The sequence below is a fragment of the Mirounga angustirostris genome, unplaced genomic scaffold (genome assembly GCF_029215605.1).
Source record: "Mirounga angustirostris isolate CCGP_5_RB_7025 unplaced genomic scaffold, mMirAng1.0.hap1 SCAF_8, whole genome shotgun sequence".
NCBI classification, from domain to species: domain Eukaryota; kingdom Metazoa; phylum Chordata; class Mammalia; order Carnivora; family Phocidae; genus Mirounga; species Mirounga angustirostris.
Window position 1 is genome coordinate 130077863 of NW_026991716.1, and position 25832 is coordinate 130103694.

At 45.0% G+C, this 25832-nt stretch overlaps 1 protein-coding gene across 5 annotated transcripts in view; it reads left to right on the forward strand.

Annotated features, from left to right (window-relative positions):
• Positions 1-25832, forward strand: part of PLEKHG1 (pleckstrin homology and RhoGEF domain containing G1) — a 226066-nt gene that overhangs the window by 142615 nt on the left and 57619 nt on the right. For all 5 annotated transcript variants that reach the window (XM_064598221.1, XM_064598222.1, XM_064598219.1 and 2 more), the window contains one exon: positions 22357-22457. In XM_064598221.1, coding sequence (XP_064454291.1) covers positions 22357-22457 — 101 coding nt within the window. The remainder of the gene's footprint in view (positions 1-22356; positions 22458-25832) is intronic.

Sequence of the window (25832 nt, forward strand, 5' to 3'; positions counted from 1 at the left end):
TAATGGAAAAGTCACCCTTGAGTTCCTGACAGTCCTGATTTGTGACTTGCTTCTTGAAATGTGGGGAGGGATGAATAATTGAGGTCAGTCTAAGGATGTCAAGGGTATTGGGGCCGTGAGTCAGGCTTTGTAGGGTATTCTTACCGGGTTACAAGAGTTTATATTTTGAGAATAGATTATAGATGGGGATTGTTTTAATGCCCATATCAAATATCTAAGACCCAAGAAAGAGAACATACAGATGAGAGAGGGAAGATCTCTATGCATGTCAAAGTGCCTACAATTGGTTCTGCTATAATGCAACATATGACATGTGTGTTCCTAAAAATCTCTCCCTGGGCAAAATCAACTTGGGGAAAAAATAAGACTTACAGGAAAAATGAGTTTTGAATACAACATTCAAAAACATCATCCGCGATACATTTAAAAAGATAGGAATCTGAGGGAAAATGGGGACAGTTTTAGACCTGTTAAATGGTTAAGAAATACATACCCTGTATGTAGATATGACACTTGACCTTGAAGTTGCTTGTGGAAGCAAGCATCTTCCACAGCTGCCACCCTCTGTAGGAGAGAGAGCGAGAGGGAAAGAATGAGAAAGAAGAACAGTAGAGAGGAAAAAAAAAACAGAGAACAGAGAGGGAAAATGCAAGATAGGCTAAGAGGAAAGAGAAAGATTAAAGAGAGAGGAAAGCATCCAGAGGGTTGCCATTTAGGAGTTACTGTGAAGGCACAGAGGGGCTCACCCCCCTGTGAAGTAAGATTACCTGACATGGGTGGGTGTGGCACACGATGCCCGCGCAGGTGGACCGAGTTCCCTGGTAGGCATTTGGGGTGAGTGTGTTTTTGTATTCCTGTGCTGCTCTCTGGAACTGGGGGCATTTTTTTTGCATCCACCTAGTGTTTCTCATGGATGAAATCCTGCATAAGCGAAGGCAAAGTTAGGAAATTTGAATTAAGTTCAGATTGTTCCTTTGTGGGGCGCCTGGGTGGCTCAGTCCTTTAGGCATCTGCCTTCGGCTCAGGTCATGATCCCAGGGTCCTGGGATTGAGTCCCACTCCCCCTGCTTGTGTTCTGTCTCTCTCTCTCTAGCAAACAAATAAATAAAATCTAAAAAAAAAAAAAAAAATTGTTCCTTTGTATTAATCATGTTGGGAACAAATTCATGTTTTCAAAACAAACGTTATAGCAGAACTGACTGTACTTATTCTTTGAAGTAGTATGACCTATTACAAGTAAGTCTCCCCACCACCCTCCCCCCTGTCTTTGCTCAGAGTGGAAGATTGAAGAACAGTATTCCCACTGTCAAAAAACATGGCCTCCCATTTATCTTAAATGAGACTAGTAAGGACTATGACAAATATCCTTAAGGTTCTTTTCATTTCCACCTTTTAAGAAAAAATGGTTTGAAAGAATTTCAAGTTCTCTTAGCAGTTTGACAGTTCATTTCCGGAAACTAACAAATAGATTTTTTTTTTTCTACCCTACTCTCAAACCAACAATTATGATTACTTATAAACACAAGTAGTTGTAGGAACTTTTTCTTTTACTGAAAGGATGTGCACAATTTGGTCGAATGTTCTTGCACAGATGATAGCATTTTCTGTCTATGAAACTCTTCGTATGCCAAGGAGATTTAAGGGGTAAATGTTAGTGTGTCTCTGATGTTAAAATTAGAATGATTTTTTCCACCTACACTTGCAGATTCAGTTAGTTGATGTATTAAAGGAAAGTATAGCCTTACAATGCAATTAGGGGAGGGAAAAAAAACAAAAACTGTCCTTTTCGCAGACCTGAGTACATTCATTTCTTCTGCATGATCAAGCACTTCTAGAAATACCTGCAACCAAAAAAGTCCTTCCCATTCTATTAGGCTTTTCTTTTGAGGCAACATTTTGATTTTTAATGAAAAGGCATCTCAGAAACTTGAGTTAACTCAAGTGATTGAGTAGCTATTATTACTGGTCTGCTAAAGAACTGCTCATATATTTCAAAGACCGCCCATGGGCAAAATTCTATTGAAGATTTGCTAAAACAGGTCCTGTTCAGTTGGGTTAGAATCATGCTGCCTTTTGGATGTGTGCCATCTTGAATATTCAATTATACTGAGTGGGTAGAAAATTATAGAATTCAGGAAATTATGCTCTAAACAAACCAACTTTCAGTTGGAAGAAGTTTCCCATGGCCAGAAATATCTTCCAAAGATGTTTGCACCTTGTGAAACTAATCACATGGAAGAATTTACCCAGATTATGTGATAAGCCTAAAGCCAAGTGCAACCCTGCTCTTTAACACCTAGAAGAGGAAAAGGTAGCTCGGGCTGATGCACAGCTTGTCGGCCTCGCACAATACAGTAGTTAACTATTTTCCCATCATTCATGTCTTTGGTTTCTCCTTTGGCCACCAAGACTACTTTGCCACTTAAGGGGTATAGCATGGTTCTGTACAGTAGCTCATATAGAATTTTTTCGTCTCTTTTTTAAATTGTGGTAAAATATACATAAAATTTATCATTTTAACCATTTTAAGTGTACAGTTCAGTGACACTGAGTGCATTTACGTGGTTGTGCAGCCATCACCACCGTCCTTCTCTAGAACTTTCCTATCAACTGAAACTGTGTATTCATTACACAGTAACTCCCCATTCTATCCTCCCTCAGCCTCAGGCAACCCCCATTCTATTTTCTGTCTCTATGAATTTGACGACTCTAGGTACCCCCATATAAGGGGATTCATACAGCATTTGTCCTTTTGCGATTGCCTTATCTCATTTAGATCGTGTCTTCAAGGTCTATCCTTATTTTATAGAGTAGGCATCAGAATTTTCTTCCTTTTTAAGGTTATGTAATATTCCAGTGTCTATATAGACCACGTATTATTATTTTTTTTAAAGATTTTATTTATTGGGCGCCTGGGTGGCTCAGATGGTTAAGCGTCTGCCTTCGGCTCAGGTCATGATCCCAGGATCCTGGGATCGAGTCCCGCATCGGGCTCCCTGCTCTGCGGGGAGCCTGCTTCTCCCTCTGCCTCTCTCTCTCTCTCTCTGTCTCTCATGAATAAATAAATAAAATCTTTAAAAAAAAAAAAAAAAAAAAAAAAAAAAAAGATTTTATTTATTTATTTGTCAGAGAGCGTGAGAGAGCACACAAGTGGGGGAGTGGCAGGCAGAGGGAGAAGCAGGCTCCCCACTGAGCAGAGAGACTGACGCAGGACTCTATTCCTGAACCCTGGCATCATGACCCGAGCTGAAGGCATACGCCTAACTGACTGAGCCACCCAGGTGTCCCTAGGCCTCATTTTTTATTTATAAATCACACGCAATTACAGAACCAGGAAATAACTCAGGTCTGACTGCAGATTCTGCAAGGGTTGAGGTGCGTTGGTATGTTTTCCTCCCCTTTCTTTCCTCTCCTCTCAGCGCTGTGTCTGACCCTCAATGGGCCATCCCTAAATACCTGCTGAAGGAATGATCTCGTTCTACCCAGTCATTTTTATAGGCGAGGAAGTAGAGATTCAGAGAACCAAGTGATTTCCCCAGCTGGATGCAAATCCTGGTTGTCGAGACCTTTGATCTTAAGCAGTTACTTAACTTCTGTAACCGTGGTGTCTTCATCTTAAAAAGAAAGCGATATTGCATACGTCCTAGGACCACGTGAGGATTAAATGAGGTAAGATGCTCAGGCGCCTGAGAGCTGAGAGCCGCTCAAACCCAGACCCTGAGGCTAAGGATTGGCAGCACCAGGACATACCCAGGTCCTGTCTCCCAGCCATTTCGCTTAGAAACAACTGGAAAACCTAAGATTTAGCGAGCGCCCCCTTACAGACCAATGAAAGAGAGTTCTCACACATAGTTGTTAATGAAATTTTCTGGAAACCTATTACTTTTATTGCCCAGTTTCCTCTATCTCGGCCACTGATGGGCAGCGAATCAAGCCTCTTCTGTGTCTAGCCACCGAAGAGCTGAGGCACGACCAGAGGGCCGATACAGAAGGGACGTGGCAACAGGTGGAGTCCCCTCCTTAGCAACTTCTTGGGACAAGTCTAATGCAAGGGGTGAAATTGCCCCAGCACAGGGGGAGGTAGGCTTTGGAGGGTCTCCTGCAGCCCCGAGAATGTGTCTGGGCTAGTCCCCTTGTGCTGATCATCCGGATGGTGCTCTGGGACCCTTTTTTGCCATTGCCTGCTCTGAAGTAGGAATCGGCTTTGAGGTTTGCTTCCTAATTTTAAAAAGTATAAGGTAAAGAGGGTTACTGATTAAGTGTATAAATTTACTTAACATTCAAACGTAGCCAGACTCTTCAAAAACCACTTGTATTAAGAAGATCCACTAGACGAAAACTCCTACTTCAAAAATAGGAAAAAGTAGAACGTAATGAAGATCCCTTATGAGGAACACGCAATTAAGAGGTCACCAGCTAGATTTATACCGAGGATAGTAAGCCTCATAAACAGGTTCAAAGGGTCTATTATTTGAGCAATTAAAAGCTATCACCTCAGAAATCTGGTTAGGAGGAGCAGCTAAAAGATCGGGTGTAGCCCAGGCTACACCCTGGGCTAATGAAATCCGTTTCTCCGGGGGTGGTGTCCGTTTTTCTTTCTTTCTTTTTTTTTTTTTTTTTAAAGATTTTTATTTATTTGAGAGAGAGAGAATGAGAGAGATAGAGAGCATGAGAGGGGGGAGGGTCAGAGGGAGAAGTAGACTCCCCACTGAACAGGGAGCCCCATGCGGGGCTTAATCCCAGGACCCCAGGATCATGACCTGAGCCGAAGGCAGACGCCCAACCGACTGAGCCACCCAGGTGACTTCTGAGGGTGGTCTCTGTTTTTCTGAAGCTCTCCAGATTCCAAAAGGCAATCGATGTTGAGGTCTACAGTCCTAAAGGGATTTTTTTCCCCATTGTTATGAAGCAAACAACCGACATTTAAAGACAGCATAAATTATAGCCTCCCCCATCCCCTGCAAAATATAACAAAATGATGAAAAACTAAAATCTGTGAGAACTGAACCCAAATCCTGACTCTGCCATTTTCCTGTGTCATCTTGGACAAGTTACTGAACTTTTCTATGTCTCTACATTTTCACCTGTGAAATGGAAATAACAGGGTCATTATGAAAATATGTAAGGTTTTCCCTGCAAAGTGCTTTAGCACAATGCTAGACACACAGTAAGCCCTCAAATGAGAGTTATTATTATAGGATTATTAATATAATTGGCATTATTTACAAAGGCCAGTAATTTCTGGTAGGTTTTAAAGTATCATCGGTTGTTGTGTTTGTTAATCTATGTTATTTCTGAAAATTATTTTAACTGTGCAATTTAAAAAAGGATAGGTTATACCTCATTGCAGTTTTTAGTTTACCTGGCATACCTACATGTAGTTGGAATTCATCTCCAATATAAAGGGCTGCAGTGGTGGAAGGAAATTACTTTCAGAATTTTGATTTGAGCTAGGTCAAACTGAGATTGATTTAAGGGACAGAGGGTTGGCCTGGGACCTGGTCCCATAGCTGTGTGCCCATGGATGACCCACCAGTCTGACCTCAGCTTCATCCTCTATAAATGAGTTTAATTCAAAAAGCTGAAATCTAAAGATGACTGGAGATCTCATCTCCTCCAGTCTCAGCTCTCAAGAATGTAACCAGGAAATAAGCAAGTCCTTTGAGTGGCCAAAATAGATTATTTCAAACGCCAAACAGTAACTCCTATGTCTTTACCCCAAGAGAGTCCCCAAGCTCTCATTGAGAGCCTGTTTACCCTACATGTTTAAAATAAGCTTAATTATTTGGTTTCCTCACCCCCAGCAAGGGAGGGTGGGTGTTGGGGTGACAACACAAGGAGCCAGAGGAAGGAACTCCTTAGTAGATCAACTAACGTAAGGCCATCTAGAACTCACCTCGGTCACCCTGGTGAATTTTACTTGTGAATTAGGGCTTAGAGCATAACCAAAGTCCTTACTGATGTTCCAGAAGAGCAAGAAAAAACTTTCCTTGTGTTTGGTATAGCATCTAAAATCTACCGTCTGATGCCTGGCCTTCATAAACAAAGTGATTTTGTAATTATAGTAATTGACTTTTTCAACGTCTTCTGCTCTTGTAAAAAAATACACATTACAGAAAATTTACCATCTTCACCATTTTTAAGTGTACAATTCAGGGGCATTAAGCACATTCAGTGTTGTGCAATCATCACCACCACTCCTTTCTAGAACTCTCTTAACATTCCAAACAGAATTCTGTACCCATTAAATGATAACTCCCCATTTTCCACTCCCCACCCCCCAGCCCCTGGCAACCTCCAGTCTGCTTTCCGTCTATGAATTTGCCCAAATTAAACAATATTTGTCCTTCTGTGTCTCACTTATTTCGCTTAGCATAATGTTACCAAGGTTCACCCATGCCGTAGCAGGTACCCGAATTTCATTAATTACAATGAGCTTTTCATACTTAGAGAAGATTCTTGTACAATAACCGATCCATTAACAAAAGTGAGATGACGCTTCCTGAGAAGTGCGAATCAACATTGCTCTGCAAGGGGAAGTATTAAGCAAATAATAAAGACATGATGGGAAGTTGCAAGCATCTGTCCCACCCAAAGCGAAATGGAATGCTTCTTCTAAATGTTAAGATTCTTGTTTTGTTAAACTAATAGGAAAGAATCCATAATGATTCTGTGTTGGAATCACTGACACCCCTCTTCCCTAAAGTAGGCCCCTGAAGGAAAGAGGCTGCCGCCTACATCTGCGCATTCGAATGGCAAATGGCAAAATCAAAATCACATTGAGGCAAAATTACTCCTCAATTTTCTCCGCAAGCTGCCTAAGGGACATTATGGGTGTGTGTGTGTGTGTGTGTGTGTGTGTGTCTTGAGAGGAGGCAGAACAAGCCATTCCTTTAAACTGCACTTTAAAATATTTTCTTCTGGGGGCACCTGGGTGGCTCAGTCGTTAAGCGTCTGCCTTCGGCTCCGGTCATGATCCCGGGGTCCTGGGATCGAGCCCCACATTGGGCTCCCTGCTCCGTGGGGAGCCTGCTTCTCCCTCTCCCACTGCCCCTGCTTGTGTTCCCTCTCTCGCTGTGTCTCTCTCTGTCAAATAAATAAATAAAAATCTTAAAATAAAATATTTTCTTCTGAAACAAACCATTTTTTTCCCTTTGGATCAACAAGAAATGTCACAAGAGTTCCTTCAGTTTTATAATAGGGCTTCAAGCTATGCTGTTAACCTTTCAGAAGCTCTAAGTGGGAGAGGAGTCGGCAGGGGCGCCCAGCACTGGCCAGAGCAGCAGACTGCAAATACAGGACTGCGGAGAAGACACAGCTTTTGTCCAGTTTTCCCTAAAGCCATGGATAAACCGTGCAACCCAGGGGTCTGTTTGTAGCCTCGTCCATGGTGTTCCAAATGCAAATGTAGGTAGAGAAAAGGGTGTGAGTTAATCTACTTTTGATTAGGGGAGCGTTTCTTTTCTTGTGCTAAGCGGGGAGGTACGTGGGTGGGGAGCGAGTTGAAAATGAAATGCCTCTTCAAGAGGTCGGTGGTCAAAATCGCGGTCCCTGGGACAAAAGGAGGGGAGGGAGCAGAAGAGGAATGCCGGGTTGGGTTACAATTCAATACAACTCCAGCCTTAGGGAGTTTGAGAGAAGCCTGACTCCTTAACCCTTGCCTTCCTGGCTTGGTTTCACGAAGTTAGCGGACAGACATGGTGTCCGGAATTCACCGCCCTGATGCTGCAGACACTCGGGGGCTGGGAAAGCTAAGGGTAACATCTGCAAATTGTTGACATCAGTTTGGAGGGCTAGCAGGAGCTACAAAGGCATTCTTGCTCACCCTAGCCTCCCCTATCAGGGAATTATAAATGCAAATGCTCAGAGGAGCACCTGACCCTCAAGGGGTGGGAAGGATCCAGAAGGATTCCTGGGAAGAATCTTAGCCTGGATTTGCCAGTAGGAGGGGCCATCTTGGCAGCAAAAATAGAATGCGTAAAGACAGTGAAGCCAGGGGACGGGGGACATTCCTGAAAGTACCAGGAGTGAGTGCCTGTGGGTTGGGGGGAAGGGCAGGAGGGGAAGCAAGAAAGTGGTAAAAGTTGAGTCTGGAAAGGTGCACAGGGGTGCGGGCCTTGAAGGACCTCCCTCCATGCTGAAGACTCTGGGAAGTCATTAAAGCATTTTTTTGCAGGACAACAAATTTGACTTCTAGAAAGATCACACTGGCTTCATTCCAAAAAGTTGGAGGGATCAGAGCCCCATGGAGGGATTAGTTAGGATGCCCATGCAGTGGGCACGATGGGGGATAACCAGAACCGAAGCAGGGATGGGAGGGAGGAGGGGTCAGTTTCAAGACAGGTAGGAGAGGCAGGATTTCTTGTCTGGGTGGGCATAGCAAGTGAGAGGGCCAGGGTCTGGGAAACTTCTGAGTGTCATGGAGACCTTGGGTGCATATATCTCCTCTAACCATCTTCAGACCCTGTACCCAAAGTGATGGTTAACAGCAAGCTGCTCAAATCCATCGGCCTTCCTATGGCACTGTGAATACCTGTGGCAGTGAAAGGGGGTAGAAGCTTTTAGTATAATTTATCTGTGCAGATAGAGTTAATTTGCTTTTGAACCAAAAGATGTTCTGGTCTGGCTCCTTCCCTGCCCCCCGAGGAGGAAACGGGCACACAGAAGGCCACACATCAGCCACAGTTACCAACCAGTGTGTGCTGGGCATGCCAGGCAGGCAGGGCTCCTTGGACGGGCCTGGTCGTTTAACCCACAGAATGAAGACCAGGTGCGGATGTTGCATTATCCCTACTCAGAGGCTGAGGCAGTGGGGTCTCAGCAAAGCCAATAAACCATCGGAGGGGCAGCTCCCAGCCTCCGGCTGCCTGCCCTTGTGGTCCGGGCACTTTCCACCACGCTGCATCTGGAGCCTGCCCTGGAGTGGAGGCCTTCGTAACGAATCTGCTGCCCCTTTGCCCATGTCATGCTCTGTCCTCCTCTAAATCTCCTGTCCTGGGAGGGCAGGTTTGCAGCGATGGAAATTGCATCTATTACAAGAAAAAGCACGTAGTATACGTCTGTTCAGATTGTAAAGTGCTGCTGTAGAAATTCATTCTACACCATCTCTTGACAGTTCACTTAGGAAAATTTCATCCTAGGAGGTCAGTCTCTCTCCCTCCCTCTCACTTCTAAGTACCAAGATGGCCATGGGCATCGTGCCTGAGATTTAGGACAAGAGAAGAATTCGTTTTCCCTAAGTGGGCAAGAATTGAGATCAGGCCTCCAGGAGGACAGAAGGAAACTGCTGGGTTTACCGCATTCAGGGAGCCCAGCACTCTGAGATAGGTTTCTGAGGAGCACCCCATCATGCTGGCTCACCTGCACCCCCATTCTACCCTCTGTTCCCCTGCAAATCTCCAGGCCCTGGCTGTTTCTGTGTCAATATGTAACTTCTGGATAAGATTCTACCGTGATGAGATCAACACAGTGTAGCCGAATCAATGAGATATGTCCTTAGGGCTACTCATTGTTTTTGGTACAACGAACGGAATAGTTTAGCCTATGCATCTCCATATTTAGCCCTTGGATTACCTAATGCCGCCAAAGCATAATCACATTCATCCGCGTTGAAAAACTGCCCATAAAGAGATCAGTCCTTGTGCAGTTCTTTATTTTAACATACACAGCCTCGTTGCATTGCAGTTTGCAAACAGAATAGCTTGACCTTGAGGGTCGTTATCAAACTGTGTGACTCAATCGATGGAGGGTTGAGCTAATGTCTTCCAGCTTTTTGTGCTCACTACTTAATATTGCCCAGGTAGCTCCAGCCTTTTGGCCTGGTGGAAATCAGTGTCAGGGTTAGAGTTCCAAGTAAAGTAGCACAAATAGCACTAGGCTTTGGTGTCTGAGGCCTTGCTTCCTCTCCCTCGAGTGCATGCTCCTTGAGCACCTACTGCATACAGATCCATTGCTATGAACATTACCTGTATTACAGTTCCTGTTCCAGGAAAAGAGAGTAGAAAGTGTTCCAACTCATTACTAAGTCATATAGTTAATTACCGTCCAATACATGATCAGGGGACGCATGCAGTCACCCGTGATGTGTCTGTGGCAAAACCGTGTATCTGTTTGAATGGGCCATTATTTGCTGTCCTTATTTCACAATTTCTGGTCCTCTAGGATTCTGAGTGAAGTGTGGGTGGTTTTGTGATTTGCGGACAGGAAATGTTTTTGCTGCCGAAAGCACCCACATTTTGATGTCGAGTGAAGGCTTTGAGGCCATCAGTGTGCTGATGGGATGTGCAGAGCTCTGGGAAGGAAGTCAGAGCCCCACGACAACAGTCCAGGCTGACTGTCATGCAGAAGAGCATGCCAGAAGTCCCTCTCGTAAGCCTACCGCTTAGACCCTCGAGGGAGCCTTCTTTCCTCCACACGCCCGGCACCTCTACCTACCCACATTCCGCTCCTGTCCATCAGCCTTGTCCTGTGGCAAAGCCCATGCTCACAGAGCTGCTAGACCTCTCTTCATTTCTGATGGATCTTCATTTTATAACAATCACCAGATCAATCGCTTCTAAGTGCTCTGCCTTCCCGGCTCTCCACCATGTAGCGTTTGTTGAATAGACTTAAAAAGTAATGCAGAGGGCGCCTGGGTGGCTCAGATGGTTGGGCGTCTGCCTTCGGCTCAGGTCATGATCCCAGAGTCCTGGGATCGAGTCCCACATCGGGCTCCCTGCTCCTTGGGAGCCTGCCTCTCCCTCTCCTTCTCTCTCTCTCTCTCTCTGTCTCTCATGAATAAATAAATAAAATCTTTAAAAAAAAAAAAAAAAGTAATGCAGAACCGGGAGATCTGGGAGGATTCATTGGTGAGGATTCTGTTGTGCAGAGGTGTGTGTTCCTCTGGGGAGAGTTACCCCGAGTCAGGCCCCTAAAGAGGAATGCAGTGACAGACCTGTGGGGTGACTGGCAAGGGGAGGGAGATGTTTCAAAGGAGAGGGAGAGGGAAGGAAGAGAGCTTGGGAACTGAACGGAACAGGAAGGTGTGGCCAACGCTGGGAGTCCAGTGCCAGTTGGTTGAAAGCTGGTGTGCTTGGCTGCTGGAAAAGCATGCCCTGGGATGCGTGTTGATGAGCACACGAAGGAGGTGGGCTCAGCGTGTCGGTGGACTGGTACTGATTCAGATACAGGCCTGTGACGATCTTAGAAGGTGGTAGGTGCCGAGTCCATGAGAGTGGTTGTCTTTGTAAGGCTCCTACCTCAAACCTAATAAAAACCACATTTAGTCCCCAGATAAAGTCAACAGCAAACATTTCCTACGGTGTAAAGATACTGCATTAAGGACTAAAGCCTTAGGAGCAGTATTGCAGGGTTCCAGTGCCCAAGCAGGCTATCATCAGCTGGTCCCAGTGTGAATGGGACTGAGTCACTCACTCTCTGTTTGACCTTGTGAAACAATTGAAATTTTCTAAACTTCCAGTAAAATGGGACTAATAATGGAACTCACCCTCTAGGTTGTTGTGAAGATTAGATAAGATAATGCACATAGCGGCGGGTGCCTGGGTGGCTCAGTCGTTAAGCGTCTGCCTTTGGCTCAGGTCATGATCCCAGAGTCCTGGGATACAGTCTCGCATCGGGCTCCCTGCTCCGCATTGGACTCCCTGCTCCGCAGGAAGCCTGCTTCTCCCTCTCCCACTCCCCCAGTTTGTGTTCCCTCTCTCCCTTTGTCTCTCTCTGTCAAATAATAAAAATCTTTAAAAAAAAAAAAAAAAGATAATGCATATAAAGCAGTGAGCTCAGTATAGCAAGAAACATAAAGGTAATATGACTCGTAATAGTAAATGGCAGTGAGGAGGCGTTAAACTTCAGATGATCTAATAATGTAAATTTATTTTACTGATCTTTTATTTTCTTTCCCATATACAAAATCCTTTGGGCTTTATTTAATTTTCCTTAATTACATGTTTCAAATTACACCAGCAGTACCGTGATTATAATGGAGATGAATCAGTTCTCATTTTCAGGTACTTAAAGCTTTGCCAAGACATCATATCTCTTTGCTGTTTTCCTCCTTAAGGATTATAGCCACATCTAATTGTCTCTGTCTGCTTCCTTCCCTGGCTTGGGACCTGGAGAGAAAAATGGCAGTAAAATAACAATGCTGTGTGAAGTTAGCCCAGTGAGGAGGAAGACCTAAAAAGAGAGTTGGAGAAAAGTAGGGTGATGGGGTGGGAGGCGGGGATCCTTCTCGAGGAAGTGTACAATAAACTTCCTTCACTTTCCTGTCTCGTCATAACCCCTGGGATGCTGTTGTTGTGCTTCATTCCAGATAGTTCTGGCAAATTCTCTGGTTGCCATTCTGAAGATGTTAAACATACTTTACATTAATGCATATTCAGTAAGCACGTGGATTATCCCAGAAATGCTTTATTCTTTTTTGATCATTAGAAATGATGATGGGATTAAAGCGTATAGAAAACAAAAAGCAATGGTGGGTCTCAAATAAGTATGGAAAGCTAGCTCAGTGTGAGCAGGACTTCTTCATGGGCATGTGTCCGCTGCTCTTATTTTAAGAAGAGCTTTACATATGAGAACGCTGTCAATGTGATTTGAAAACTCTAGACACGGTTTTTAAAAATAAATATTATTTTTATTATATTAACAAAGCCAAGAGAAAATTAAGTTTCCTGCCATGTTTTTGTTACAGAAGGGACTGTTTTGTTACAGAAGAAAAGTAAGAACTTTTCTGTTCTAACTTGGTAAGATAAGAGATTAATTGTAGCATTATATTTGCGCCAAACTTTTTTAATTTTTGTGACATTTTTAGATTTATTTACACTTATATACATCAAATGCTTCCTCTGGATGTCAACATGAAGTAAATAAAGACAATTGATTTCCATAATGGTTGTCAGAAGCACAGGAAAAATGGGCATTCAGCTGCTTGAAGAACCGCTAATCCTGTTTCTTCTATCTTTCGATTACTGTAGACTGCCAATTTGTGTGTATTTTCTGCTTAAAGTCTTTGGGGAAAACCAAACAAATATACCAGTTGTCTTCAAGCAAAGATCTATTTCTCTTTCTACTCAACGTTGCTGTTTTTAACAGAATTCCTGTTTGTCCCCACCAGGTTTCTCTTTTCTGGAAGGACCTGCCCAACACCCCCCCACCCCCACGCCTCTCTAGGGCAGGCTGTTCCATCTCCTTCCCGAGAGGAACCTCCTAGCTCCCCTTCTCTCAAGAGGGAGCCGCGAAACAATGGAGGGGACAGAACAGGCTGTATCATTTGTCACAGCTGAGCAAGAAAGCCATTCCTGACATTTTTTACTGATGTCTTATGTATTGAAAGTATTATACTGGGTAAATGAGGCTGAAAGCTCCCAGTTTTTTATGATTCTTTTACTCAAATATCTCAGAGGCATTAATTCTGACTCACATATCACCAATTAAGATCAGCCTCTATACCATCAGTTAGGAAAACTGAATGAGAACCGATATCACACTAGGAACAGAAGCTGCTTTGAACTCTCCCCCCTCCACTCCCCCTCTCCCCCCTCCCCCGTGTCTGTGGGTCTTCGCCTCTTGCTCTCCCCCTTTCTCTCCCCATCTTCTTTCCTTTTTACTTTCTACTCCCCCTTTTTCTTCCCTCTTCTCTTCCCTCCTTCTGCTCCCCTCCATTCATTCTTCCCCCCACCCCCTCCCCCCACCCCCACCCCCAACAAGTTGGCAGAAAGAGTTTGCCCTGGTGATGATATATTGCATTTTCATTGCGGTTCTCCGCCGTGTGGGGGCTCCGTTATATAGACTCAGGGAAAACACTGTTCCCACAATAAGAGCTTTGTTTCCAGCTTGATGAAGTGGCCAGAGACCCCCAGCTCTCATTTCTTTAGCTGTACCTTCCTCCCTGTGGATGTGGACAGAGAAATAAGAGAAAAGAGATCAAGTGGAAGATTAGACTTCTGATATTTTATCTGCAGGCAACAGATGGAGATTTTACTATAAACCCTGATTAGGGGCTTCTTTGGAAGAAAGATAAAGGGCTTCTTTCATTATTGCCCCACAGCACTTTGTAAATAATTCCTATAACCTCACATTGTCATAGTCTGTATGACACACACATGTCTTTCTCCTGTCCTCTCTTGTGAGCACCTGGAACACAGGCATCACATCTCCCTCGTTTCCAGATGCACCTGCTTAATACAGAAACCTGCACATAGGATGGGCCCCCCAAAAGTCTTCATTAAGTACATTATAATAAAACTATTGGATGGAATATAGTGCAGCCACTATAAAGAATGAGAAAGAATTCTACTGACATATAGGAATCATGTGCGTTTATATACACTAAGTGGAAAAAACGAAGTTGCGAATCAAGCAAAGATCTCATTTTTGAGAGGTGTAATTATGCGCCAGAACATAGTCGAGAAGCGTGCATACCGCGTCATCAACCAGTTACCTCTGCACAGTGACACCTGGGCAGAAAAGGAAGGTCCTTGAAGAGGGAGAGGGAACTTTTTACTTCTGTGCTCTGACTCGTTAGAATTTTATTTTCTGTGGCAAAAACGGAAGCTGACCCATGTCATTTTGGCCTTTCCCTGCCTCACTCAGAGAGACAGTGTTCCCAGCCTGGACCCCCGCGAGAGGGGCTTATCTTCCTCTCCTCCACCGCTTATCTTGTCCCCTGACCTGGCTCCAATCATCACCTTGCCAGAAATTCTTGTCATTCCCACCTTCCTCCCTCTACCGTCTACCTTCTCCTTCCCGCCCCCCACCTCCATCCTGTTCGTAGGTGCATGAATGCATGGGTGGGTGCAAGGGTGTGTGGGTGTGTGCATGGGCGCATGCACGTGTGGGTGTGGGGGGTGTGCAGATCCATCAATCAGTCCTTCCTGGTCCTACAGCTCTTCCAGTTACTGCTCCTTCCTGGGTAGCCCACCATCTCAAAATTGGTATTCCCCTTACCCACTTCCGACTCAGTCTGCAACTCTCTCTAGTCCCTGCACTCAGGACTCTGTTATTCTCACTCAGTTTCCCTGGGACTGTCTGGAAGAGGTGGGCCCACCAGGCTCCGCGCTCCACGATCTTGGGACCCCTCCGAAACCCCTCACCGTTGCTCCCACTCAGGGGTGCGGTGTCGTCAGCATGAGCCCCAGCGCTCCGTGCCGCCCCTGGCCTGGCAGCTCATCACTTACTTTCCTCGTTTCCTTCGCAAGGGCCCTTTGGTGTCCTCACGGCCACAGGGGACTGCCTGGGGGTGCCCTGGCCTGCTGACCCTCACCGAGGTTGCAACTTGGAGACACTGAGCTACTCCGAAGCTGCTTTTGTGTGGTTAGGTGGCCCCCGAAGAAGCGTGGGAGGATGTTTTGGCCTCCCCGTTGTGTCAGCGCTGCTGAAGCCAGAGCCCAAAGCTGCGCGGCCACGCATGGCCAGCTCCCCGCAGAGCTTTCCCAGCAAGCTGCAGTTCTGCTTCCCAGATCCTGTGCCTGACAAACCTCTCCTGCCAGGTGTCCCACGGTTACGTCTGTCTTCGCACATCCGAAACTGAGGCCCTGTCTTTGCCCCCGCACCGCCGCCCGCCTCTCTTCAGGTCTCTCGGGACTGGGGAGAGCAAGTGCTCAAGTGGGGCCTGGGCAGGCCGGCCAGTCCGAACCCGTCGTTACCCATCATGATGTTCCTGCGGGCACTATTTGTGCAGAGGACGATGGCTGGAAAATAAAGCCCATATTTCTTCTCAGAGCCTTGACCCTAAGAAGAAAATGAGCCAGCTGGAGCTGTCTCGATGAGCGAGGCCAGAATATCTGCCTTGTCTCCTTTTTACCACAGATCCTTCGAGGTGTTTCTCAGTGTTTGATCTGGGCGTGAGGCAGTCCAGTACAGCAGGTACCAAGCAGCCAACGAGGCCTAGAGCCACCCCACCAAGGCCTCTGTAGGCCCGGCCAGCAGGGGCAACCCGGGTTAGCTTCACCTCACCAGCCACCGGGCAAAGAGAAAGGAGGAGAGCTGGTGGGTCCTCTTCCCGGAGGGAGCATTCCAGTTCCCTCCATGCCGCAGCCAAATGGATGGGGAGGTGAGGGGTTGGTCTCACTGCCTTTTTTTTTTTATTCTTATGTTAATCCCCATACATTACATCATTAGTTTTAGATGTAGTGTTCCATGATTCATTGTTTGCGTACAACACTCAGTGCTCCATGCAGAATGTGCCCTCCTCAATACCCATCACCAGGCCAACCCATCCTCCCACCCCTCTTCCCTCCAAAACCCTCAGTTTGTTTTTCAGAGTCCATCGTCTCTCATGGTTCGTCTACCCCAGTCTCACTGCCTTTTAATTCACTCACTGCCAGTGAGGGTAAGAAAAGGTCTTGCTGGGAGTGAGGGGAACAGTGCTCCTCCTCCTCAGCGTGGAAAGTGGGAGAGAAGCGCAGACTCCCCACTCCTTGTTGGGCAGCAAGAATTCCTGTCCCCTTCAAGGTCCTTCCAGCCAGACTAAGAATCAAATTGACATGAAACAGATTAATAGGAGAAAATCGAATTTAATAGCATATGTACAGACAGACATGGAAACTCTAAAGACAGGCACAGTGAGGTCTGTAAGTCATCCTGAACTAAGGAGAAGGGGCCAAGGGTCTGGGACTTCAGAGGAAAGGAATCCAATTTACAGGAAGATGAAAAAAAGTAAATGTTTGGTAAATGAGTGTTTGCTGGGCCGCTCAGAAACAATGGGACAAAGAGAGGACTTTGCTCAAAGTGGCCTTGCTTAGGTCCCTCCCTGTCTGCTGTACCTAGTTTCTATCATAATGGAGCTATCTATGGTGATAGCTCTCTTTCTGGGGCAGGTCCTCGCTCTAAATTCTTTTTAGGCATTTGAGGGGGAGGTAAAGAGCTTTTCCTGAAATCACTGGGTTTTGATTGCTTTTTTAAAATTTTTTTTATTTTTTAATTTATTTTTTTTTAAGATTTTATTTATTTATTTGACAGAGACACAGTGAGAGAGGGAACACAAGCAGGGGGAGTGGGAGAGGGAGAAGCAGGCTCCCGGCTGAGCAGGGAGCCCAACGTGGGGCTCGATCCCAGGACCCTGAGACCATGACCTGAGCCGAAGGCAGATGCTTCACCGACTGAGCCATCCAGGCGCCCCTATTTATTTATTTGAGAAAGAGAGAGAGCACAGGAGCTGGGTTGGGGTGGGAGCAGAAGCAGACACCCCTCCGAGCAGGGAGCCTGGACGGATGCAGGGCTCGATCCCAGGACCCTGAGATCAGGACCTGAGCCAAAGGCAGATGCTTAACCTGCTGAGCCACCCAGGCGCCCCAGGTTTTGATTGCTTTTTAACTCAAAATAGTCTTCATGCCAAAGTGGCCTGTCTTGGGGCAGCCTGTGGTTGGCCTCTACATCCTGAAAGCCAACAATATCCCTCACCCCGTGACTCTCACCCCTGACTGGCTCCTTTCTCTCCTTCATGCCTCTCTGTAGGACCTGTGGAGGCCTTGGTCCGGGTTTACCTGCGCTGCTCTGCTGGTCTAACTGGTCTCCCCACCCCCGTTTTACAGCTTCCCTTCTGTTTCACTGATGCTGGGATGGTCTGTGGTCTCCCGCCATCCTTCAGCGGTTGCCACCACCTACAGAGCGTGGACGATTCTCTGCGATCAGCCCTACCTCCAGGGCCTGTGTGCGCATGCATGCGCCGGGGTTCCCGGCTTTCCCGGCCCCGCTGAGCACCTTTAAGGGTCCTGACTGCGGGCGGCATACCTTGCCCTGTGCCTCTGTTTGCACTTTTCTATTTCTTGGATGTTGTCTCCTCCCTCTCCCTCCATCCAGACTGCAGCTGCTTAAAGGCTCAGATCCACGCGCACCTCCTCTAGAGAGCCTCTGCCAGCCCAGAGATCAACCGCTTCTTTCTCTGCCTCCCCTCTCTGCCAATACTGAATATTTATCAGCCATGCGCCCCAAACACTGTATTGTACTTACTTGTTTACATTTGTCTTTCAACTACACAGGGAGCTCCTTGGGGGAAGGGTCATGTTTTATTCATTTTTTTAATTCCTAGCTTGTAAAACAGAGCTTGGCACACATTCTTATGTCCTCAAAAAAGAGGGGGAGAAGGGGGAGGATGCTTTGTGTGAATGAATGTGAATGCTTTTAAACTGTAAACTGATCTACAAGTGTAAGTTATTGTGGTATCAATGGCGTCCCACTGTAACACATGGCATTTGGAGGGCAGGTTGGGGGTAAACCGATGACTATGTTCTAGAAAAGGTGGAGGGGTTGGAAAAACAAGAAAAAATGCTTCCTTCCAAATAAAGACCAAAGAAAAAAGTCTTACATAGGAGTTATATCAAAGCTTGGAATTTGGAAGCACTAAAAAGAGAAAAACCAACCAGAAAGAGTAAACTATAAAACCACTAGGTCGAACTTTGAAATGTCAGCAAGAGGATTTAGGAATGGAATCTTTTTGTCTCTACAATGGACTCTACACAAGGGTGGGGGGGTGCGGGAAAGAGTCGGAGGGACGTAAAGTATGAAGAGACTTTATAGTTCTAAATCAGTATTTCTTTCCCTCTTGTGGTTTATCTTCATTATGTCAAACAGGTTATACTTTTAAAACGTTTTAAACGTTATTTTAGAGGAAGAAGGGAGGGCGCCTGGGTGGCTCAGTTGGTTAAGCGACTGCCTTCGGCTCAGGTCATGATCCTGGAGTCCCTGGATCGAGTCCCGCATCAGGCTCCCTGCTCGGCAGGGAGTCTGCTTCTCCCTCTGACCCTCCCCCCTCTCATGTGCTCTCTCTCAAATAAATAAATAAAATCTTAAAAAAAAAAAAAATAGAGGAAGAAGGGAAACGGGCGAGGGGACATTAATTCTATAGGCATCTTAGAGAAATAAGGTGAACTACCAAGAACATTGAATTTGAGTTTAAATCTGAGTTTGAATTCTGCCCATTTCTCCAGCATCTCTGTGGGAGGGCTGCCTAGACCAGCGCTTCTCTGTCTGTGGTAAGGGACAGGGATGTGTGTGCATGTGTGTGTGCGCGCATTTTCTGTCAGTCACACGCTGACACTCTTGGAAAACACAATAAAAAGTGAATTGCTAGAAAAAGAAAATAGAAGAAATCGGACAGGCAAAATACAAGCCCAAATTGATCATTAGAGTCAACAGATCTCGTTCTGTCAAGACTGAAGTTTCCACGCACTTACTCTCAGTTTCTGCACTGAATTCGTTGTAGTTCGGTAACACTTTGCAAACTGGCTCCTTTTCCATTTGCCATACTTTAAATGGCACCAAGTCAGTGTTTAGTTGGATGTTTTCAATAATAGACATTACAGGCAATGACAACGTTAATGTGAGGAGGACACCCACACACAAATCTTGCACTCTTAAGGAGATCCTAAGGACATGAATTGATTAGAAAATAAATAGGCAGAATTTAAAATGGCATAATAGGCATTTTTTCCACCAGTGGAAAGCTCTTTCTTGTGCCTGTCTCCCCGCCTCATCCCTCTCCCAGTGGAGTGAACTCTTTGATCTTCTTGGAGAATGATTGTTTTCAATGCAAATGTTTTAAATTGATCCTTCACTGTTAACTGTAGGGTAACCATAGATGCTGACATCAAGCCAATAAAATTAATAAGCAGTGTGACGGGCTCTAATAAATTTCATGGGTGTCTTTACTCTGTCATTTGAGCACAGACCCAACTGTTATTATCACTGAGCTTCGAACCTCTCATTTTGGCTGGAGATGATTATAGCTGCTAATGCCGTGCATGTTACAGTAGTTCTCCGTAACTAGTTTAGGGTTAAAGTATCATATTTAAAAGACTTAATTATGATCAGTGGGGGGAACAGTTGTGGCCAGAGGACTTTGATCTGTTTTCTAGAGTGGCCTACAAAAATTTGGACTCCTAACGATCTGTTTTCTCAACAATTTCGGAAAACGAGCAGCTTTTAAAATCTAGTTTCCCTACCACGGACTGGGGGGTTTTGAAACTCTTTCATTTGGAGAGGGGCCATTATTTGTTGGAAGTGGGCCACGGTTCTTTGTCTCTAACCCCAGTTGAAATTCTTCAAGCCCCTTAACTCAGTCTTTCCCTCACATGAAGAATTTAGTATCAGGTTTCTGCAAATGAGCAAGCTCTTCACTTGAAGTGAGAAAAAGGGTTCGGTTTCTCCTTTAAACCCCATGGCAGCCAGCAAGGTGAATTTGGCATGCGTACGTCATCTCCGTCCTGCCCTTTATCCGGCTATTTGGTGTGGCTCATGCCTATCCATATCCTTCTGTTTAAGTTCACGCCCATCTAGAACCTTTTACTGCCTTAATTTTGCATATGATGTGTCCTTTTAAAATCTTGATCAAAGTATAAACAGCTAGCAAATATAAGCGTTCAAGGCAAGTTAAATATTAGCCCATCTTTTTGTACCACGTTTAATTTTATGTAAATATCAATGACTACATTTATGTTTTTGAGGAAGTATAGGTTAGGGTTACATGTTGTTCAAAAGGCATTCGTTTCACTTCTAGTTTTCTTGAGCATTTTTTATTTAGGCATTAACTCTATATCCTATGCAGATACTCAAGCTCCTTCTAGTTGTTCCATTTATAAAAGTCCTTACTTTTATAGTAAGGACTATAGGCTATGTCTTGCTATTGTGGGTTTAGGGTACTGGTTACACTTAACACCTTATGAATTTAACTTCTTATTAAAAGATGACCACTGTCTTAAGAAGAAAAGATGTTCCCACAAAGCTTGTTGAAAGAGAAAAAAGGGGGGACTCCTGGGTGGCTCAGTCGGTTAAGCATCTGCCTTCGGCTCAGGTCATGATCCCAGGGTCCTGGGATCGAGTCCTGCATAGGGCTCCCTGCTCAGTGGGGAGCCTGCTTCTCCCTCTCCCTCTGCCGCTCCCCCCTGCTTGTGCTCTCTCGCTCGCTTGCTCGCTTGCTCGCTTGCTCTCTCTCTCTGACAAATACATAAAATCATTTAAAAAAATAAAAGAAAAAAGGTTTATAAACATTGGTTCGTGCATGCCAGTGATTCTAGTGTTAAAGAACTAGGATGGTGAGTTACGGGACGCAGTCTGTGAAACGTGCTCCCGAGAACGGTAATGGTGAAGCCCTGCCTGTTTTTCCTTTGAGGGGCATAAAGAGCATGAGAGAATGAATGTGGCTTATTAAAATGGAGAAGGAAGAATTATCTGATGGTTTTTACATTTCATCTCTCCTTTGGCTGGTTGCACCTAACTGCTATTGTGTTTGCGATAGAACACTGGAATGTGGCTGAAACATGGGATTTTCACAGGGTCTGTTCCTCCCCCGGGCTGCACGATGCCATGTGACATTTGGTCGAGGGCCATAGTACATTGTGCAGCCCGGAGCAGGGGATTGTATTTATTTTTTATTTTACATTATTTCAGCTGTTTTCACTTTTTTCTTTATTGTTTTCTGGCCTCCTACTGAGTTCTTTTTTCAAGCATTGCTGGGGAAGGGGGAACACTCAGTTATGAACTCTCACACCCAGGGTGGAAAACAGCTTTCTCTCAGCAGCAGCTCGAAGCTTCCAAGCCATGGACATTTAACCCACTGTGGATCTGAGCCCACATTAGCTCTGCTTGGGAGCTGTTGCTGTGTTAAAAGATATAAAATCATTTCAAAGTTTTCCATGGCTCATTAACATAGCCTACTAGATAGCATAAGTGAGTTATGTGCTTATTAAAATAAAAAGAGGGGTTTTTTTTCTTTAAAATGGTGTTTGAGGAAGAATTTGGTTCTGCATTTTAACAACTGATAGCTTCCTGATTTCAAGGTTATGTTTAAACAGCACTCTCTTTCCCCAGTTTATTGAGATATAATTCACATAGAACATTGTATTAGTTTAAGGTGTACAACATAATGACTTGATGTACGTGTATATTGTGAAATGATCACCACGGTGAGTGTAATAATAGCCATTACCACACACGGTTACAAATTCTTTTTCTTGTGATGAGAAATTTTAAGGTCTGTATTTCTGGCTTTCCACTAAATGAATTTGAGTATCTTTTTATCACATAAGTCAGTCAAGGAAACAGAAGATGATGTTGTTATGCCAAAAATCTGACATTATGAGAAACTATGGTCGTTATATTATCCATCTAGGGAAGCTCTAATACATTTGGGGGTTATATAGCCTAATGTATACCATACTCCTCCTCCTTGCTCAAACTCCCCCTTCTATAAATTAGTGAGTATTGTCAACATTAATAAAAGTGACACTCTGTATTCCATAGTACAATTAATGAGCACATTAGTATAATAATTGCTTGAAATTGATATGAGAGGTTCGTCTTGCATAACTAAAGATAACTTGGAGAAGGACAGGAGCGTTTAAGACATCCTTCTCATTGATTTCCCAGGATTACCTTGACTGCATCAGGGACCAAACAAAACTTCCTCTGGGGACAGAAGAAAGATCAGCCCTCTTTGGAAACATACAGGATATCTACCACTTCAATAGGTAAGTTCATACTCAAAAGATCATTCTCACCTAGGAATATGACTTTCTCTCAGATGAATGCCACCTAAGAAAACTTTACCTGTAATCCTTGATTCAACTTCATGCATTTCTGTGTGCTATCATGCCTTGAAGTCTTCTACCCAGAAGCATCCTTGTCCTAGAAGAGTCTCACATTTGTTTAATATTCCGTCCAAATCCATCTTCCTGGCTCAGAGAAGAGACCTGCCTTCCCTGACAGAGCAGTGACATCATGCATGCTTCGTCTGTGGCACCCCCACCTCCACTGAATTTTCTAGAAACTTTCTTCTGCCTAGGGAGTGGGCAGGACACAGTAGACACACAAATACTTTAAGTCATAGCAGACTGATCCAAATTAATTAATAATTTAAATGATTAACTCAAACATATGTTAAGTACCTACTATGTAAAAGGCACCAGGCTTAGGAAATTTGCTGAAGGGGCTGGGACAAGCAAATCGGTTAATATTACATATTGTGAAACTTCTGCCAGGCAGTAGGCAAGTTAGGAACACAGACTCTCATTTCCAACATACCTGGGTTTGCATCCCAGCTGAGCCATGAAGAGATCCTTGGGTGAGTCTTGAAATGGAGTGGAAGAACTAACTCCCTCCCTACAAGTCTGTGCTCATGTCTTCCTTTCTCAATGAAGCTTGCCGGACGCCCACAGAACACCTCACCTGCTCTGCCTTTTCTTTCTGGCATTTATCAAATTCTGTGATGCACTCTATGACTGACTTCTGGTTTACATCGGTTTTCTTTCCTCACCACCCCCACTCACGGAACACTCCCCGAGGCCTGGGGCCTGTTTTGTTACCACCCAAGTGCCTAAACAATGCCTGGCCCATCGGAGGCGTGCAACCTTTTGTGGAATGAATGAGTGGAAATAATAAGAATATGTATCTCCATGGTTGTTGTGAAGCTTCAGTGCGCTCAAACACCGGAAGTGCCTACCTCACTCAATACCAGCCCAGAGAAAGCATCGAAATATCAACCAGTGATGATGTTGGTTTTGTTAGAGTAAAATCCCATTATAAAATTCTACAGTGCCCTGTCCTTGTGTGACTCAACCATAGTGCAATTTATAAATCTTCTCCCTCTTTGCTTAGTGAAATTGGTGTAAGTGACACCTTGGGGTCAGGATCCACATCTCCTTTGCTACCTTCGAGTCCCTAACACCTAGCACAAGCCCGGCCTCTGGGAGATCTGTATATAGACTTGCATCAACGCCTTCTTTCATATTGAAAGCCTAGGATTTGAAAACGGCCCATGTTGCAACATCTCCCTGATTTGATTCAGGAGACTTTGGAAACTGGTCAGCATGTTCCGAGACTGTAATTCTCGACCTGAACTACACTACTAGAATCACCTGGGAAGCTTTTTGTTTTTATAATATGATGGATCCCACCCCCAGAAATTGTAATGAATTGGTTTGGGGTTGGGCCAGGGCATCAGAAGTTTTTAAAAGGTCCTCAGATGTTTGTAATGTATAGCTGTGGCTGGGAAACACTGTCTACGTAAAATAGACACAATAAGAAGAAAATAGAGAAAGGTCATAAAGAAATTGAATTAGGCTGGGGCGCCTGGGTGGCTCAGTCGTTTAGGCTCTTGATTTCAGCTCAGGTCATGATCACAGGATCGTGAGATCGAGCCCTGCCTCCGGCTCCTTGATGGGCATGGAGTCTGCTTAAGATTCCCTCCTTCCCTCACCCCCTCCCCCTACCCATCGATCATGCGTGCTCACGCTATCTCAAAAAAAAAAAAAGGGAATTTAGAGTCTGCATGTTCATTGGTATTAAAACAGGCTCCCATTTAGCAGTCGCTGATGGTAAAATCCCATGAATCCCCGAGTGGCTTCTCCTTCTAGAGGCTACCAGTGGCACTGTAACTCGGGGAGAGGGTTGAGGCATATATGTGGGGAGGCCCCTGGCCTAAGCCTCTGGTGGTTTGGCTGTAAGTTGATGGTAATGACTATTTGTCTCCTGCTTAGTTCATGCCAGAGGCCATAGAGCTTTATGCACATTATCACTTTATATGCCTCATCTGGGCTTCTCTGACCCCAAAGCCCAGGCATTTAACCACATTCCCACTTGCCAGAGTGGAGCCCTGCTTTTCAGGCCATGGTTTGGGACATGGTAGCATAATCCAGAAGGGCTTTTTTTTTTTTTTTTTTAAACTCCCTGGAGTTTAAATCTTCCTGTGTCTCCTAATTTAAATTTTTTTTTAATTTTATTTATTTATTTGAGAGAGAGAGAATGAGAGACAGAGAGCATGAGAGGGAGAAGCAGACTCCCTGCTGAGCAGGGAGCCCAATGCGGGACTCGATCCAGGGACTCCAGGATCATGACCTGAGCCGAAGGCAGCCGCTTAACCAACTGAGCCACCCAGGCGCCCCCTGTGTCTCCTAATTTAAAGAAAGATAAGAATGACGTAGCCCCCTAGGTCAACAAGAAGGGACCTTGGCGGTGGAGCCCATTCTGCAAAAGTTGGAAGACTGAGAAGACTTTTGTATTCCTGAATTGGTTCTCTGTTCTTTTCTCTTTGGTGGTCTCTGAACAAGGAAGTCAGACCTGTCAGCCTGAGTCAGAGTGAATGAGTACCCGGATGATGATGTGTTAGGGGTCCATGTGGTGACACAATGTGCACGCAATGAGCATCACGTATTTATGCCTGTCCCTTTTGCAGATCCCAGTTATCTATCCCTGGCACATGCATGATCTCCTGTAATCCTCTTAACAGCTCTGGGAGGCAGATAGAATGCATATTATATGCACATCTTATAGATGAATCAGGAGTGCAGTATGAAAAGTCCTTTGCTCAAGGACATAGAACTAGGCATCCAATCTAGCCTGTTTTGAATACCTGGTTTTGTCACGTTTCTATTGGTATTCCTATTACTTTATTTTATTATTATTTTCTTTTTTTTAATTTTATTTGAGAGAGTAAGACAGAGAGAGAGAGGGAGAGAGAGAGCACGAGCCGGGTGAGGGGCAGAGGGAGAGGGAGAAGCAGACTCCCCGGCTGAGCAGGGAAGCCCGACGTGGGGTTCGATCCCAGGACCCTGGGATCACGACATGAGCGCCCCTCATTATTATTTTCAAGAGTATCTGCTTGCTGGGGCGCCTGGGTGGCTCAGTTGGTTAAGCATCTGCCTTCAGCTCACGTCATGATCCCAGGGTCCTCGGATCGAACCCCACATCGGGCTTCCCTGCTCAGCCGGGGAGTCTGCTTCTCCCTCTCCCTCTGCCCCTCACCCGGCTCGTGCTCTCTCTCTCACTTGCTCTCCCTGAAATAAATAAAATCTTAAAAAAGGTAGAATAATTCTATAAAAAAAGAAAAGCATCTGCTTGTTTCACTT